Below are 18,164 nucleotides of genomic sequence, written 5' to 3'. Positions count from 1 at the left end.
GTACTTAGCATTTATCTACAGTAGCACCTTCTAGAAGATACTGTACAGCAATACCTGGAATCAGATTGGTTGCTATGGTCAAAATCACTTAATAGCACTACCATCTTAGTAAATTTACCCCCTAATATATAAAATGTACTGAGTTTAGTAAAAAAAAAAAAAAAAAAAAAGCGCTAAATGGGTATACAGTAGATCTGGGCATGCGCCTGAGATACGATGACGTACAGTATTGTAGGAAACACTCAAGCCAGGTGCAAACTTGGTATTGCAGGCGGCTGTAGTGTAATGGTAAATAATCAAACCAATACATTACGCTGCCTGTACAACCCTTTTGCGGGTTCGAAGCTTGAAAGGTTACACTTTTTATTTTTTATTACCAAGGTTAGACATTTTGGTCAAAGTACTGTGGCATAGAAATACCAGAATTTCTGGATAATGTACTGTATTAGTGAAGATTTAAAACAAAATAAAATTACCGTATAAAGTATGTACTTTAAAGGGCTCGAACCAGTGGTACAAGAAAATGGTAGATGCAGTAGGGCTAGGCATTAGCCCCCTAGACTACTGCATCTACTGTACTGTAGTTCCTAGAGTCAGGGAATCACTACAATGTCTACCGTATTGTACTTACAACTACAGTTATAAGTACCGTATAATACAGACAACTGGGCATGCGCAGTGCTATGAGACGCAATACGCCACAGTGTAGCGCGCAACAATGCGGTATACTGTATGGCGTACCGTATGGAGCAACAAACTACAGTACTGTAGCTGGGCACATATACAGTACAATAGATTGATTTTTGTAAGGGTTGGATAACAAGACTGAACTACAGTACTATAGTGAACATTAAAAAAATCCATTAAATTATAAAGGTCTCGAGCATAAGGAGAGAAGTGTAAGCAAGACGGATCACCTAAGCCCTTGCTCAAAAGTCTCTCATAGTCCTCTACAGTACTTTATGTGACATCTACAGTACCATACGATGACGTACAGTACTCAGGCGTCTGTAGCGTAGATGTAAGAAATCGTACTTCTACATTGCAGACGTCTGTACAACCCGGGTTCGAAACCAGGAAGCTTAATAATGAAGCTTTTCATTATTATTAGACAGTCAAGGTTACACTTTTTATTTTTAATATTATTATTACACAGTCAGTGTAATAATAACACACTTTCACTGTGTGTGAATCATGACCTGGTACTGTACAGTATGATATTCCATACTGTACGCCATGGCGTACAGTACATACTGTAGCCATAGCGCTACAAGGGTATGGCTATGGCGCAGCACCACTGGCAATGCATTGCAACCCCGCCACTGGGCACAAGCCAGAGATCCTATTTGTACCGTAACCCATCAGAACTGGCTATAAGTTACCACAACGCAAACTGTGCTGACAGTTGACGCAATTTTGCGGTTTAAACGCCGAGTCAGTTTTTACTAGAGAGACCCCTCTCTTATACACAGTCAACTATCAGTTACTAAACATATTAAATTAATAATGTTACCAAGTCTAAGACAGCATTTTCATTGACGCAAGTTTGTGCTCTGCATCTGCCCTACAAACTGCTGTTATTCCACTACTGTAGCACCTTATGTACTGTAGTAATGAATTTACTATTGTGTATACTGTGCGGTACTGTAAGTCTCGGACAGTGCAGAATGGCACTAGTGTGAAAATTCAACAGTACTGTTGGCAATACAGACAACTGGGTATGCGCCATAAAATAGCGCAACTTAATGTATGGCTTGGCTCCACTGGACATGGGGCACACATTCCATTGTGATTAAAATCCGACCACTGGGCACGCGCAGACATTGACGCAATTTTGCGGTTTAAACGCGCAGTCAGTTTGATATACAGAAACCAGTTTCTTTAACAGGGCCCATTGCCACTTGATGGTCATAATAAATCACTATAATGTCCGCGTTCATGTCAGCGCCGGCATTGACGCAAGTTTGCGTTCTAAGGTACAGTACTGTATGTACAATAATAAAAATCCTAGTTTCGCTGTTTGACTCCCGAAGCACTGGGCAGACATGCGCTCCACATGTACTGTATTGAATACTGAATATTTTAAGTGAAGATTTTAAAAATAAATTAAAAAAACATACTGTATTTTCAAGGTCTCGAACCCACGGAACAAGAAGAGAGGAGAAGCAGTGAGACTAGGCATTAGACCGCTAGGCCACACGCTTCACCCATTACTAGAGTTCTGTAGTTTGTAAAGTCTAATGTCTAAGCTTCTGTCAAACAATCATCGGCCGGTGATACAGAACATACCGTACGGTACATTGGAAAGTGACACCTGGTGGGCAAAATGTTGTATTACACATCATGAAATCACACGCATGCGCTATGTAGTTTAGGAAAAGTGACACCTGGTGGGCAAAAAGTTGTATTACACTTAATGAAATCTGACGCATGCGCTATGTAGTTTAGGAAAAGTGACATCTGGTGGGCAAAATGTTGTATTACACGTAATGACTTTTTTCACTAATAAACTTTCATTGTGGCGCGACTCATGGCGTGGTGTGTGGCGCGCCATACGTGGCGTGAGAGATAGCGCTGTGATGCCACGTTATAGCTGGGCACATCAGTATGTAAAGGTGCATATATACTACACGAGAGTGGAAAGCCTGCACGATTACAACATTATAATTGTTCAATCGTTCACCATCCTGTGCAGTGGATAATGTACCCACAATGAACTATATGTCGTTCAGTGCAGGCACCCTCCCTCATCCCAGAACATGCACAATCTGATGATATCGTCAGGTTGGCCTGCATGTTCAGGCGATGACAAATGCAGACAACGACCAGCGGGAACGCGCATCGCTTGTCGTTGCCAGCATTTTACTGCACAATTAATTACCGATTGAATGACAACGATGTCGTAATCATTCGAATGGCTCATTTTTCTCGTCTAGTGGATACTCGCCTTAAAACCGATGTTCACGTACATCTCCAATGTTTTTAGATATGCGCATGTACAGAAGCCACACTGCTGATGTGCATATCTCCACAAAGTCATTGTTTGCTGTAACATTAAGATTTCTCATCAATGGAACTAAGGGCCAGGCCAAAAACAGCTTCAGACCATTATTCGTAATCCATCAAACGTTATAGTTGGCTGTTTATATTCAGGCACAAAGCAATCTACTGGTTTCTGCCAAGCCAAGATTCATCTGATAGACTGCCAGATGGTAGACTGCCAGATTAGTTATTTCAGAGAATGTGTCCACTGTTCCAGAGCAGAGTGACAGACTGCTTTACACCAGAGCAGTAACTAGACATTTGGTGCCCTGTGACCCCTCCATTTTCCAAAAAGGGACATTAGGCGTGTGTCTTCTGAAAAAGTGGTGTGGCTTCATTGGGAAGAGGCATGGCCTTTTTATAGTGTTACAGAAGAAACAAAATGAAAATATTAACTCATCTTATTTAAACGAAAACACAGGATTAATAATTTACTGTAATATATTATGCCCTCATTGGCTTGTGAGGATATACGAAATGGCTGCTTGGGATTTGTTGAAACACCTGCATTCCAGGACCTCACATTTTTGACAATTGTTGCAGACAAGAGTTTGGTGGAATGACAAGCTGCAAGCTATCATGAGGGATGTGTTGTAAGTTGTTTCATGACTTGAACGTCCATCAGATCTCAAATGATCCTTCACATAGGGGATGGGATGGGAAGTATCAGCTTGCCCTGACTGTACAATGTGGGGAGGAACCCCCCCACCTTGTCGGACAGTCAAGACTGGCGGGGACTCCCCCCCTTCCTATTTGGAGGATAAACTGATATATGATGAACATCCTGGGCATGAAATAACATGCGGATGCAGTACACAGTCGGCGCACCCAGATGCCAACCTGTGAACACACTGACACTGCGGAAGTATGAAGCTGCCCAACAGTTCCTAGCTTGGCAGTGTGGGAGCCTCTCCCTGCACATAGTGCGGGGGCCAGAGGTCTACAGAGATGTGAAGTGCCACAGTGCTGGGAGTATGTGCATCCTATGGCACCTAGGGTTGGCTATCTACCATTGTTAGTTAACAACCATCGATGGATGTTGGTTTTTCCATCGATGGCAGAGATCTAATTGTTATCCACCATCAATAATAGACTGAGACCTGATTGTTTTTCTTTTCTTTTTCCCGATGTCAAAGACCTTAGCCCTGTTCTCCAAAGACCCACTAGGCTCCACCCCCTATTCCGATTCACCGGTGGCCAGCCGGGGCCATCCTGCACTTTGTGCGGCGGCTCTGGCCACAGCGCTCTATTTACAGACATACTTTACACCACTCCAGCAGACATGTGGTGATGCACATAGTAATCTAAGGCTTGTATGTGGCTGCATGGCAATGGAAACAAACAGTTCTTGTGCAGACATTGCTTCCAGAGACAGTTAGGAACTCGGTAGTGAGTATTGTAACCATGGAAAGAAGATATGTACAAGCTACAGCTACTTTATGAGCATGTGTGGCCTACTGCTTTTGGCTAACTTGTTGCTGCTCCAAAATGTTTCCACTTCACAGTAACCATACAAACAGTTTACCAGGGCAGAAATTTGACAAAAGGAAACCACATCATAATGTAAAATCCGACACATGTTATTGATATTGTTTGTCTATGTAGATTAGATGGCTGTATGTTTGATTTCATCCAATTGTAAGCAAAGTCTGTGGCTGAAATGGCTAAACACACTTTTGTAGTGTAGCACAATTCAGCCATGTAACTTCAGCCCTACCAAAATGTCAAAAGAATGTGTTAAATATTTAAACTCCAGGTTGTGATATTCTTTGTAAGAAAAAAATGGTATGTTGGCTAAATATAGTTTCAAAAGTACACATGCAATAAACTGTAAGTACCTTACATGTAATAAAAATAGAAATCTTGCTGCCATAGGAATTGACCTTGCTTTATTAACAATCTAGGGTTAATTACTAATATCTGTGCTAAGTTAAAGCAATCAGACACTTACATTCATTGTCTAGCTCGGCTTAGACCAAAACATTAACTACAGACTGTCTGATGCAGTTCAGTGCAAATTTTATACCTAAATGCAATACTTGCAATCTATTAAATTACTATATACGTTTTGCAATACGTGCCTTCTCTTACAGTAGAACATCATAGGTTTAGGAGCAATGTGACCTTGTCTGTAAGTCAGTAATTATCAAGAAATAAGAAAAAAAATTAAACACCTAAAAAGTAAAAACACAGCTCAGTTATAGTTGAGCACTTACTTTACGTATAAATCTAAATGTCTGGGAAAGTCTATCTTGCCCGCCAGAATTTTCTGATATATTCCGAAGGGATTGTCGTCGAAAAATGGGGGAAACCTGTAAGAAACACAAATAATTGGAACACAAACATAACGGTTAAAATACATATAGAGATTTTAATAGATAATATTCCAATTTCAGGTATTTCAAAACAATGTAGAATAAAAACAACAGTTAATGTTGTATCTATAGATACTAGAGAAAAGTGAAATTGTAAACAAATTAAGTTTTACAGCTACAGTACACAGGCTGTTTTAGAAAACTATTAATATTTGGTAATACAACCTAATTTCCCCTTTTTTATCTGTAGGAATGTCAATACATTTTGCAAAATATATAATTTATGACTAGATAAAGGTGATGCTGATTATTTTTCTGTTGTGTGATAAGTTAGGTAGGATACGAAATCCAAAATTTAGCAAAAATATTAGTTTTGAAAATATCAATAATCTCCAGTACAGATTTAAAAAAAAAGAGCATTAACAGCAGTGGTGAAGGCAACCACTGCAAATTCCGGCCAAGTGCCTAAAATATACATCCTAAATATCATAGAACCATAGTATAATTCATGGTAGCTCCAGTAACCTACAAGTGTCTATAGCAGCGCCGGGAGATCCACAACGAGATTGAAAAATGCATAAAAAAAATGTTACGAGGGATAATCACAACAATAGTGACAAAATAAAAGAGAGAAACAGAGAACACCCATCAGAAACAAATTAAACAAAAATTAAATTGTAATAATCGTAAAAAAGGAAATGAAAGAAATCAGAATACATCTTTTAATTCAGACTGAAGAAAAAACAAAAACAAAAAAACCTATACCATCGTCTCCTTCATGGGGGAACAAAGGTTTAAAATCAATCAGCATATATCAGAGCAAATTACAAAGAATGCTTCTTCTCAACAAAATATGATTAGATGGGGGAATCACCCTGATAATTACCAAAGAAGTGTCTAAGATCTTTCTTATGAATACCATTCTGGCTCTAAAAGGAATAATCACCTCCAACAGGCTGTGGGCACAGACGATTATGTGACTCATATAAGATGATGTACTGGTTAAGTGTTTTGAATTTACATTATTTTGATATCGTCCCAGAATCTGGGTGATGAACACTTTCTGCAGATGAGGACAGATCTATTTAATTGTAATGTGTTTGTTCTAAAATATTATTACTTTAACTTTATAAAGTGCATCTCTCAACATCAAACATGTCTCTTATCACTGGTGTTTTAAAATGGAACTATGGAAAATTTTAGGCTAAAAGCTCTATATCAGCAGTGGGCACTGATTGTCACTATCAGCTTGTACTCTGCACCAGGGGTGGAGCACAGACCTGACTCCCAACATTCACGTATGTCTCATTCTTGTGGTCAGCATGGGATGCACTTAGTGTAAACAGGATCTTACTGTACTTTGCTGCGCTTACATGAACTCTTCAATTCCCATTGCACATCCCTAAGCGCAAGAAGTTGTAATCACAAAATGTATCTCAGTCGGCTTAGTTAGGAAGCGTACTACTTTGATGTGCATGCACAGTTGAAAAAACTAATTAGCAGGGAAAAAGAAGCGCAAATTGTGTTTGCTTCAAACTCTATATGAGCCCCAAAATTGGCAACAGTCATATTGGAGGTTTTTATTTTGCCTGCTGTCACAGTTAGAATATAGCATAACGGGGTCCATACATCAGGAGTGTATCGGGAAAATTTGCCATCCTCCCAATGCTTGGGTAGTGTATCGGCAAATTCTAATATGTCGGAAATTCTATATTCGCTGATTCCAACCCAAAATGATCGTAATCAGCGAGTCTGGGATTTTAAACATGTTGGACTTTACCAACCCCCCTACAAATTGCAGAACGGAGTCCGCCATCTAGCGGATCCAATCACATCGGCAAACAGTGGATTGGATCGGGGAATTGGCCCGTAGATGTATGAGCCACATAATAAAAGTACAACTTTATTGACCATTTTTAAACGTCAACTATAGGTAGCAGAACCAGATCATGCTCCAGTATGAAAACTTGGTTTGGACTGTTGTTTGTGCTATTTTACACAATGTCCTTCGAAGAACTGGGACACAGAAGGATAAAATAATTTTTAGCACATGTAGTGTGTGCAATGCACTATACAATAAAAAAATAATTCCAATATCCGAGTGACCTCTTTTATCTCTGTCTGGGTGTAGAATTAAAATCCTTTTTAAGAAATGTGCAGTAATCGTTCATGAACATTGACAAATAATCATAATTGTTGTGATTATACACTTGTTTGCAAGCACTTGACAAGCAAATATAATTTATTTGTGCTTGTTAAGCAAACAAATTGCAGATTACTATGTGACTTTTCCTATAGACAGATATATAAAAAGATGTACTGGTTTCTGCACGTCCTAACTGCCAATTTAACAAATAACCTCAAATGCTATAGCATTCTGCCATCTAGTGCTGTTAAGAAGAACTCCATTATAATACAAGTGTCAATTATCCTGTAAGATTAATATTCACCATAGACTGCCAAAACCATTTACTATTATGTTAACAACCAAAATACTTTAAAAGGAAACAATACTGATAACCTTAGCACTAATATTCAATGTTAAACATTATAAAGGACCATTTGAAATAGTGTAGAAAAAGATTGGGTGATCAGAAACACTCAATCATGATAATGTTACAAAGCTATTTATAGCAGTATCAGTAACCATATCACAAAACACATCTCCTACTACTTGGCACTTCCTGCCTATCCCTACACTGAAATAACAGATATGTCCTCTTGCATCTTAGCTGCGTACACAGCAAATCGCACCACGCATGGCGTGAGGCATGCACCCGCGAGCAGATACGCCCACTTCATACGCACCCATGACTCCATATGATTGCATGCTGTGATTGCAGTGCATGCCATAGTGTACCGAAGCGTACACTGCTTTGGGTAATCTCATGGCGCGATGCGTGTGTACATTTATAGCGCGATCGGCAAGGATTAAAGAGGACACATCTGCACATGACACTGATCACTACACACTGGTCTCATTGATATGACACACTGATCACTATAGATATATCACTGTGGTCTAACACCTATAATATCCACGTATTGGAAGTCAGTGATGGGGTATCGGCCAGGGTAGTACAGTAGATAATGTTGTCTTTGGATCTTTAATCTACAATATTCTCACTCGAACAGTTGTTTTCCCCTGCACAAACCTACTTCTGCTATGGCCATTTACTTGGAGAACACCTTTGCATCAGAACACTGTCTCCTCACGTTCAGATGTGTCCTCATACATCTAGGGAGATACCCTGTCAGCGCTGCGGCTCCCGTCCTAGCCGGCTCCAATGGGAATGAGCAGGATCTCGCAAGCATGGCAAGTTCTTGCGTGCAGCCTGGAGCTGGCAGCCACCACAGCAGGGACAGTGCTGTCCCTGCTGTGGTGATAGGACAATGACAGCTGCAGCTGTCGATATCGATAGCTGCAGCTGCCAGAACGGTCAGTGGCACTCACCGTTCATACATTGCCCAGCATATCAACGCTGCTATCTTCTAGATAGCAGCGCCCATAATGACAGGGGCGCTAGCACCAACCCCCACTTTAAGACACCGGGGAGAAGCGGTATCAGCGCACATAACGTGCGCTGATTCCACTCCTCCTCTCCCATATCGCCGGATAATACATCTATCTCTGTGTCTGTTAGGAGGAAGAAGCAGGGTCCCAATAGCACAAAGAAATGATGCCAGGATTTGTCACAGTCATGCTGGGCAATTATGGTGTGCAACATACCTCCTTATATTCATACACACACCTAATATACATTTTCTAGTGAGTACAGTGTCTGTGGTGATTTCTGATGACTCGAAGTAAAAATATAAATATATCTTAAAATCTTGTCACTATCGTTCACCAATATACTAGAACCACGCACTACAATTGAAGAATGCTACTTACCCAGATAACATTTCAAATATTAGAATGCCTAAGGCCCACCAGTCCACAGCTCTTCCATGTCCTTTGCTCTGAATAACTTCAGGTGCCAGGTACTCTGGTGTACCACACAGTGTCCATGTCCTAAAATGTGAGACATAACAACAAAAAAAGATCAATTATATAGTTTCAACATATTTAATATTATTATATAGATATTTATTTTGCATACTGTATAGTTAACATAAACTTCTTAATATGGGATTATGTATATTTTGTTGTTGTTCACCTTGTCAACAGCATCTCCACACAAATAAAATGTTGACATTGTGATACGATCGACAAGCAGTTTTTAAGCTAACCCTAATGTCAAGTTTGCCAGCCGAGTGGCATAACTAACGAAGTAGTCGAAAGGGGGCAGTGTAGTACTTGGCAATAATGGAAAAAGTTTAAATATTTTTGAAGACTCACACAGATGACGGCCACTTACAGGTTAGACACAGATATAGGTTGTGCCCAGCATGCACGCTGAGACAGTGCATGCCTGTACGCTCTGTCTACCCTCTCTGCAATGTTCCCTCCATTTAAACCACACCCTGCCTCTTAAGGACGGGTGAGGGATCTCTGTAACTCTGATGGGAGGGATCTCTGCGACTGCTAATCATGACTCCGGAGATCTCTGTACAAAGCAAAGCATGACTCACAGGCCCAGTCACAGGTCTCCCTAGCATCTAAGATGCCTCCCACGTCTTAAAGAGGCAGAATCTCATTAGATAGATCACCCCAGAGTGAGAATTCTGCAGAGCATAACCATGTTGCAGTTAGGTGATAGATACAGAGCTCAGCCAATAGCATCCCACTGCTAGGCTAGCAAAGGCGACACTATTGGCTGAACTCTGTTTGGTTATGCTCTGCAAGGGCTCATTCTGGGAGAGCTATCTAATTGGTACTGGGTGGAGCGCTTGTGAAATTGGTCATGGGGAGAGCCTTCAAAAATCAGGACCCAGGACCGATTTCTGAAACTTCACATGAGCTTACAACATTGACTACACCAGGAGTAGGCAACCCATGGCCCTAGTGTTACAACACGGCACTCGAGGATGTTTTGAGTGGCACTCGTGGTTAAGTCCCTCTCCTACTAGCGTGCTTCTTCCCTGCTCATCCACCTACTTCCCTCACAGAAGATACCCTTATGATGAACTAAACCCTCTCCAAATCAAAAACCAAAGCTTGGCCTGCATACCCAAGCCTGGAACTCTGGTGAGTGAACTACAGTTAGCCCTATTTACAGTCCAAATAACAGTATAAAATTCTAAAGTATTTCTTCTACTCCAGGTTTCAAATGACCAACTTAACTTGAGTAAACTAGCTTCAATAAAGAAAGGTCAGGACAACCACTAACATTTTTAGTACATTTCTATTCACATTGAAAATGTTTGTATAATTACATAGTAATGGTTATGGTACTCAGGTAACATTTTTGGCTTGTAAAAATGTTGCCTACCCCTAGACCTATGGTGGGCAATAAGCGGCCCCTCAACTGTTGTAGAACTACACATCGCAGCAAGCCCTACCACAGTTTTGCTAAATGATCATGCTAAAATTGTAGCAGGGCATTCTGGTATGTTAGTTCAACAGCAGCTGAAGGACCGCTTATAAGCCCACCCCTGCCCTAGACTACTCCATTCCAATATGCGTGTCAAATCCAAGAAATACATTTCTAAATTCAATTGTGGACAGCCACATCCACGTAAGCTATTAGTCACTGTTGTACCTGGATCACAGTTTTTTGCACAAACAAAAAACATACAAAAAACAACACTATACACGAGCAGGGCCCTTTTTCCCTCAAGTACTTCTCCTTCCCTTAATTATACTATCACTTACTCCTCACTCCCCAAAACTGCACCTAACACTTGGTTGCTGACACCATGCTGCTTGCGTTTTATGATCGCTAATGCAGCAAAGTGTATAAACCATATCCTTGTCCTGCATTGCTTGGTACTGTTGATAACCATTTTCTAGAGTCACTGAAAAGCGGGACTATCCCGCCGAAAGGGGGACAGTTGGGAGGTATGCACTACTTTTTAGTGCTTATATTTTAACAGGGAAACCCCTCAGCCATCATCGATGGCTAGTGATATCAGAGGTTGTCAAAGATAAGGGTTCAGTGTTCTCCCCAGAAAATGTTTCCAGCCGGGTGGTATCAAGAAGTAGCCGGGTGGGGCCTTCGCAATAATAAAATGTTTTAAATCCTGACCTTATAATGATTTAAACTTGAAATAATATTTTTATATGTTAATTCTCTTATTAGAGGCCCAGTTGTTTGATTATGAAAAGCTGCAAACTCTGTAGGATATGGTCCTTTTTATACAGTTCCCAGATACTGTCCCCACTTGTAGGCTCCCAAAGTGTCGGGTGGTGCACCCGCAAAAAACAGCCTGGGGAGAACACTGAGGTTACTGACTGGAAATTAAGCAGAGTACACACTTTGCAGATCCGATAAATGCACAGCCCCTCCGAGCGATTATCCGATCAGTATGCACCCTGTACAGTGTGTGTTCTCTTCAAGGGTATCTGGAGGTCAGGTATCACAATTTTTAAGCAGGGCTAAAAGTCACAACCTCCTGCTCCAACAGTTGCAGGAGCGTTTAAAGTCGTTTATCGGCAAACACACCTGCATACACACCTATGCAATTATCCGGCCTAAGGGCCTGATTCAGACCCACTCGCAAGCGGCTGTCCGCTCGCAAGTGGGTCGATGGTGTGCACTGCGCATGCGCACGACGTAGGGAGCTCCGTCGTGCGCATGCGCCAGACGCGATGAGCGAAGGAATTTCCTTCGCTCGTTGTGTCTGATCAAAGGGGGCGTGCTGTCGATGTTGATTGACAGCACGCCCCCTTTGGTGGGCGTGCCTCCCAGACGGGGGCGTTCCCAAGGGAACGCCTACCGTCAGAAGCCGGCCCACTGACATCACTGGCTCCGGCTCGCAGTGGCGATGGTCGCGATGGTCAAGACCATTGCGGCCATCAACCTGCACGCTCGTATAGGCTGTGGGTGGTGACCCACAGCTATACGAGCGTCCAGGAGAACGCTCCATAATTATGGAGGACGGCCCTCATTCAGAGCGTGCGCTCTGCTCAGAGCGTCCGGCTCTGAATGAGGGCCTAAGTGTGTATCCAGGTTCACTGAGTTCTATGAACATCTACAAGATACAGAAACCTAAAATTACTTGCAATATCCTTAATGTACAGTAGAGGGCGCATTATTCTTATGATTAACTGAACATGTCACAGCAGTTGCTGATTCCAGAAATAATTGTTTAAACATATATTATTTACAAAAGTCCATACATATATTACTATTTTCATATTAAATTTAGTCAGTAAAAAGAAAATCCTCAAAAATCTATAAAGCTGCATTTGTTTGCTGTTTAATGACAATTACCTTCAAAGGTTCTACTAGTCTCTCTCGCTCTTAGATTAACATTACACTACACTATAGGGGGAATACAATTAGTCACAAGATTTATTCCGCAGCTAATTGATCACGCGCTGCCCGATTCAATTAACTGCAGGAACCGCTAATTACTGCTTTTATTGATATGCAGATTACATAATGTCTGGCAAACCAAAGCAAAATACAGACATGTAATCTAGTCAAAATTACGAAGTAATATTATGAATAATAAAAAAAATAATAAAATAATCATGTCTCCTTATAAAGCAAGGCATAACCATGTAAATTAAAAACATAGAAACTTTGTGTGTGTCCCTTTTGGGTTCCAGTCAATAGATAGACAGTAATTAGATAGGCAACAGATGTTAGACAGGCAATAAACCGACAGGGACAAAAGGTCAACACAAAAAAGTTCGACATGGATAAAGGTCAAAAGATACAAATGGGTCAAATGGGCCAAAAGGTTGACACAAAAATGGTCAACACATTTTTTTGGTTGTTATTTAAGGTTAGGATTAGGCACTTATCGGAGGGTTAGGCACTAGAAGGGACGGTTAGGCACTTACCCAAACGGTTAGGGTTATGCACCAGGAGGGAGGCTTAGGCTCCAAGGTGAGGCTTAAAGTGAAGATTAGGGTTAGAAAACAACAAAAAAAATGTATCAACTATTTTTTTTTGTCAGCCCTTTGACCCTTTCGACCTATTGCCTGTCTAACATCTGTTGTCTACCTAGTCATTGTCTATCTACAGCCATGGCCAAAAGTTTTGAGAATGACACAAGTATTGTTTTTCACAAAGTCTGTGGCTTCAATTTTTATGATGGCAATTTGCATATACTCCAGAATGTCACGAAGAGTGATCAGATGAATAGGAATTAATTGCAAAGTCCCTCCTTGCCATGACAATCAACTTAATCCCAAAATCAACATGTCCACTGCATTTCAGCCTTGCCACAAAAAGACCATCTGACATCATGTGAGTGATTCTCTTGTTAACACAGGTGAGAGTGTTGTCAAGGACAAGGCTGGAGATCACTTTGTTATGCTGATTGAGTTAGAATAACAGACTGGAAGCTTTAAAAGGAGGGTGGAGCTTGAAATCAGTGTTCTTCCTCTGTTAACCATGGTTACCTGCAAGGAAACAAGTTGAGTCATCATTGCTTTGCACAAAAAGGGCTTCACAGGCAAGGATTATGCTGCTAGTAAGATTGCACCAAAATCAACCATTTATCGGATCATTAAAAAATTCAAGGAGAGAGGTTCAATAGTTGTGAAGAAGGCTTCAGGGCACCCAAGAAGTCCAGCAAGCGCCAGGACCATCTACTAAAGTTGATTCAGCTGCGGGATCGGGGCACCACTGGTGTAAGTGCATCTTCACGCACAGTGAGGCGAAGACTTTTGGAGGAAGGGCAGCAAATAAGCATCTTCTCTCCAGGAAAAACATCAGGGACAGACTGATATTCTGCAAAAGGTACAGGGATTGCACAGCTGAGGACTGGGGTAAAGTTATTTTATCTGATGAATCCCCTTTCAGATTGTTTAGGGCATCTGGAAAAACGCTTGTCCGGAGAAGGAAAGGTGAGCACTACCATCAGTCCTGTGTCATGCCAACGGTAAAGCATCCTAAAACCATTCATGTGTGGGGTTGCTTCTGAAACAAGAGAGTGAACTCACTCACAATTTTGCCTAAGAACACAGTCGTGATTAAAGAATGGTACAAAAACATCCTCCAAGAGCAACTTCTCCCAACCATCCAAGAACAGTTTGGTGACTAACAAAGCTTTTCACAGCATGATGGAGCACCTTCCCATGTAATAGGATTGAAATACCGGCGGCTCAAATCCATACTATGAGAGTCTGACAGGGAAAGATCCCGAAGGGCGTTGGTAAGTACCCCAACCCTTCGCCCCCCTAACCCTCCTTTTAGGGGTGCCTAACCCTAACCTCCCCTCCTAGTGCTTAACCCTAACCCCCCCCAGGTGTGCCTAAAGTTAACCCCCCTCCCCGTACCCTAAACCTAACCCTCCCAGCGGGCTGCCTATCCATAATCTCCCCCCCAGTGCCTAACCCTAACCCCCCCTTCCCCTAGCCTAACCCTAACCTTCCCCAGGGGAGTGCCTAACCCTAAGTCCCCCCGGGGGTCCCTAAAACTAACCCCCCCATCCCCGGGCTAAGTGTTATACTTACCCATCACCATACGATCGGGATGGTGGGGATTGGTCCTCCGGCGTCGGGATTAAGATAGGCGTCAGCATTTCAACGCTTTTCTTAAGTCCCTTGTCGGGCAGGTCCAGTCGGGATTTAGATCGGTGGCATTGCGTCTGCCGGTCTATTAAATACATCCCCCTTGCCATAAGGCAAAAGTGATAACTAAGTGGCACGGGGAACAAAACAACGAAATTTTGGGTGCATGGCCAGGAAACTCCCCAGACCTTAATCCCATTGAGAACTTGTGGTAAATCCTCGAGAGGCAGGTGGACAAACAAAAGCCCACAAATTCTGACAAACTCCAAGCATTGAATAGGCAAGACTGGGCGGCCATCAGTCAGTATGTGGCCCAGAAGTTGATTGACAGCATGCCAGGGCGAATTGCAGAGGTCTTGAAAAAGACAGGTCAACACTGCGAATATTGACTCTTTGCATAAACTTAATGTAAATGTCAAAAAAAACCTTTGACACGTATTAAATGCTTGTAATTTTACTTCAGTATACCATAGTAACATCTGACACAAAGGTCTAAAAACACTGAAGCAGCAAACTTAGTGAAAACCAATAATTGTTCTCAAAACTTTTGGCAATGGCTGTAATTCCTAACTATTTTTTATACCAAACCAGTCCCCTTTTTTCCCCAGGGTATTTTGTGGAATTCAGTATAGCGCGTAGTTTAAATGATTTTGATATATATTAATCCAGGCAAGTAATGTATTCTGTACTATTGATGGGTATCAGGGTTTATTTAGTTACTATTCATTGGAGACTATCCTGCTGCCACTAACATGAAGAATAACCATTCAGCCACCTGTACACGATTTTGAATTATTGTTGGCCCGTTATTATCCATCATTAAAGTAACAAATAAATTCTATATTTTTCAAATTAAACAAAACATTCAACAATCATTCCCCTCTTGTGACATCAGGGTTGTTGAGTCAAATAGGTGTGAGGCGGCTTTCCCCGCAAGTAAGAGCTGCCATGTGCTGCACTTACACTTGGCCAAACTCACAGATTTTTGTTAGCTGCCCCAGAGAGCTGCGTACAAAAATCTGAGCTTTTGTGATGAGATCGGGGTGAAATTTAGTGCCGTTGTCAGTGTTTTCACGCCAGGCTGCACCAACCCTCCCCACGCAGTGCGTACAAATTGTTATGCAAACGAGGCCATTTATACAGAAATGTGCAGACATGTTGACGAGTGTAAAATGTAGCTCACTCTGATGGTAAGAGCACTGAGAAATGGGACATTTCCTGCAGAATTCAGGCCGCTGAAGTGCAAATTCAACAGTAAAAATTATATTTTACGTTGAAGGTCGATATATATGAATGAGCTTAATAGACTAGACACTGGGAATCGGAGGGTGCTTCAGTTTAAAATTAGCAATAAAGCCTCTTCATCTGCTAAGTAAAAAAAATAAAAAATCTTGACTTTTACATGCTTTGCAGAATAAGCATCTTCTATTCAATGGGAAAGCTATTAAAGCACACTGTATAACACCAACAAGCTAAAGATTAAGTAATATCACACAGTCCTGATATCCTAGGCTAAAGATGAGTACCTAATAAGAATTATTTTGGGAGATAAAGGCTGAGTTATCATTAATGAAAGGCATGGTTAAAAACTGATACTAGGTATGGCATCAGCATGTTTTTAGTTCCTGACATATGTAGCACTGTGATGGGTTCCACAGGGTCACTTCTAAGTAGGTGATTGGTACTTGCTTGTTTGGCAGCCAAATAAATTGTGGAAAAATACTGCACACAACTTGTACATTTGGTATAGAATATGGTATACCCAGTATTCATATCTATTTAATAAGGATCCCTAACAAATGTTCGAGAAATCCCACATTTATTTATGTACTACCGTCAGAAAACAACAGCGTAAATAAAAAAAAAATTATATGGTTAATAAGAATTATTTTTTTTGGCTTATCCTAAAAATGTATTGCTTGCTATTTCAACATAGTAATAAACCAACAATAAACTCTTCCTGCCACTAGATGGCAGTGTAAGTTAAGATTATCAGTGTTCACTATATACTGTACAGTATATTAAATTTCTAGTGATCTATTAAAGGCATGTTCTTTATGATGTGTTTTTAAATGCTCTTAGAATAGAAGTCATTGAGCAGTATGCAGTAATTATGCAATACAGCAATTGTGTCACTCAAAAAGGAATATAAAATATACACACTAATTACAGCCAATTTGGTAGCAAAATACCTATATTGAGACCTAAATTGAGGTACAATTAAAGTGTATTTTTTCTATCTTTGCAATATTATAATCTTCTCATATCAATTAGTATATAGTATAAATCCGATCAGATCAGTAAAAGATGAATGTACCAATTATATGGTATAATTAAAATGTGTCAGAAATTTGCTAGCTCAATGCCTTCATGCTGGTATAAAAGCTCACTCTGAATATGAAATTCCGATCACATAGTTACAACATGTGGTCCTCTGTAAGTAAATAATGGATGTACGCTAATGTTATAATGATGCGTCCAATCTTTAACACCAACCTAAACCACATTGCAACAGCTCTAGATGTAAGCCGATAGGGTTAGGACTCTAGCTCACATGCATTATTAATATTATGTAGTCAATCAACAATTAGACAATACTTCATGACGTGTTCACTTCACTTAGCATTAATTCCAACATCGTCTGCAGTGAAGTGTTAATGAGCATTCCTATTCCATTACATATTACTGAGCATTAAGTACCTAGCATACTATAGGCCGTATTCAATTAGTTGCGAAAAGGCAGTTTCTGCGGAAAAGTATCGCCAATGTCGTCATTTCGCCAGGCGAAAACTTATCCCCGTATTCAATTCCAAAGACTTTTTGCCGATGCGGAAAGGAATAGGCGAAAAAGATTCGCCTATGAAAGCTGTCGAAAAAAAGTGCAGAATTGGAGTTTTGGGGTTCAAACTTGCGGGAACCACCCTGCACCCTACGGACAGGGCCCCAATGGTAAACTGTGCCAAAAAAAAGTTTAACATAAACTTAAGAACACCCCAAAAAATGACTTTGAAAAAGGGGGCAAAAAAAGTACAAAGTTGGGGGACAAACTTAAAAACTAGTGAAATAGACTCCAGGTATGCCCCAGGTGTGTTTAAGTTTGCAGGTGCTTGCGGCAGGTAGATTTTTAAAGTTTTTTAAAACTTCACTTTAGCAACTTTAAAATATGCTAGCACCTATTTTCATGTACCCCAAATTTGCTGGGACTACTTATTTTCTGCAAAAAAACCTTCTAA

General features: G+C 40.8%; 1 protein-coding gene across 1 annotated transcript in view; it reads right to left on the bottom strand.

Annotated features, from left to right (window-relative positions):
• The window catches only part of PRKX (protein kinase cAMP-dependent X-linked catalytic subunit), a 199,074-nt gene that overhangs the window by 22,407 nt on the left and 158,503 nt on the right, over positions 1–18,164 (bottom strand). The window contains exons 4-5 of the mRNA XM_088451658.1: positions 9,253–9,372; positions 5,259–5,354 (exon numbers count right to left, since the gene is read on the bottom strand). Coding sequence (XP_088307784.1) covers positions 5,259–5,354; positions 9,253–9,372 — 216 coding nt within the window. The remainder of the gene's footprint in view (positions 1–5,258; positions 5,355–9,252; positions 9,373–18,164) is intronic.

Source organism: Taudactylus pleione, unplaced genomic scaffold, assembly GCF_031769625.1.
Source record: "Taudactylus pleione unplaced genomic scaffold, aTauple2 ptg000026l, whole genome shotgun sequence".
Lineage (NCBI taxonomy): Eukaryota > Metazoa > Chordata > Amphibia > Anura > Myobatrachidae > Taudactylus > Taudactylus pleione.
This window is presented reverse-complemented; position numbering and strand designations above follow the sequence as displayed.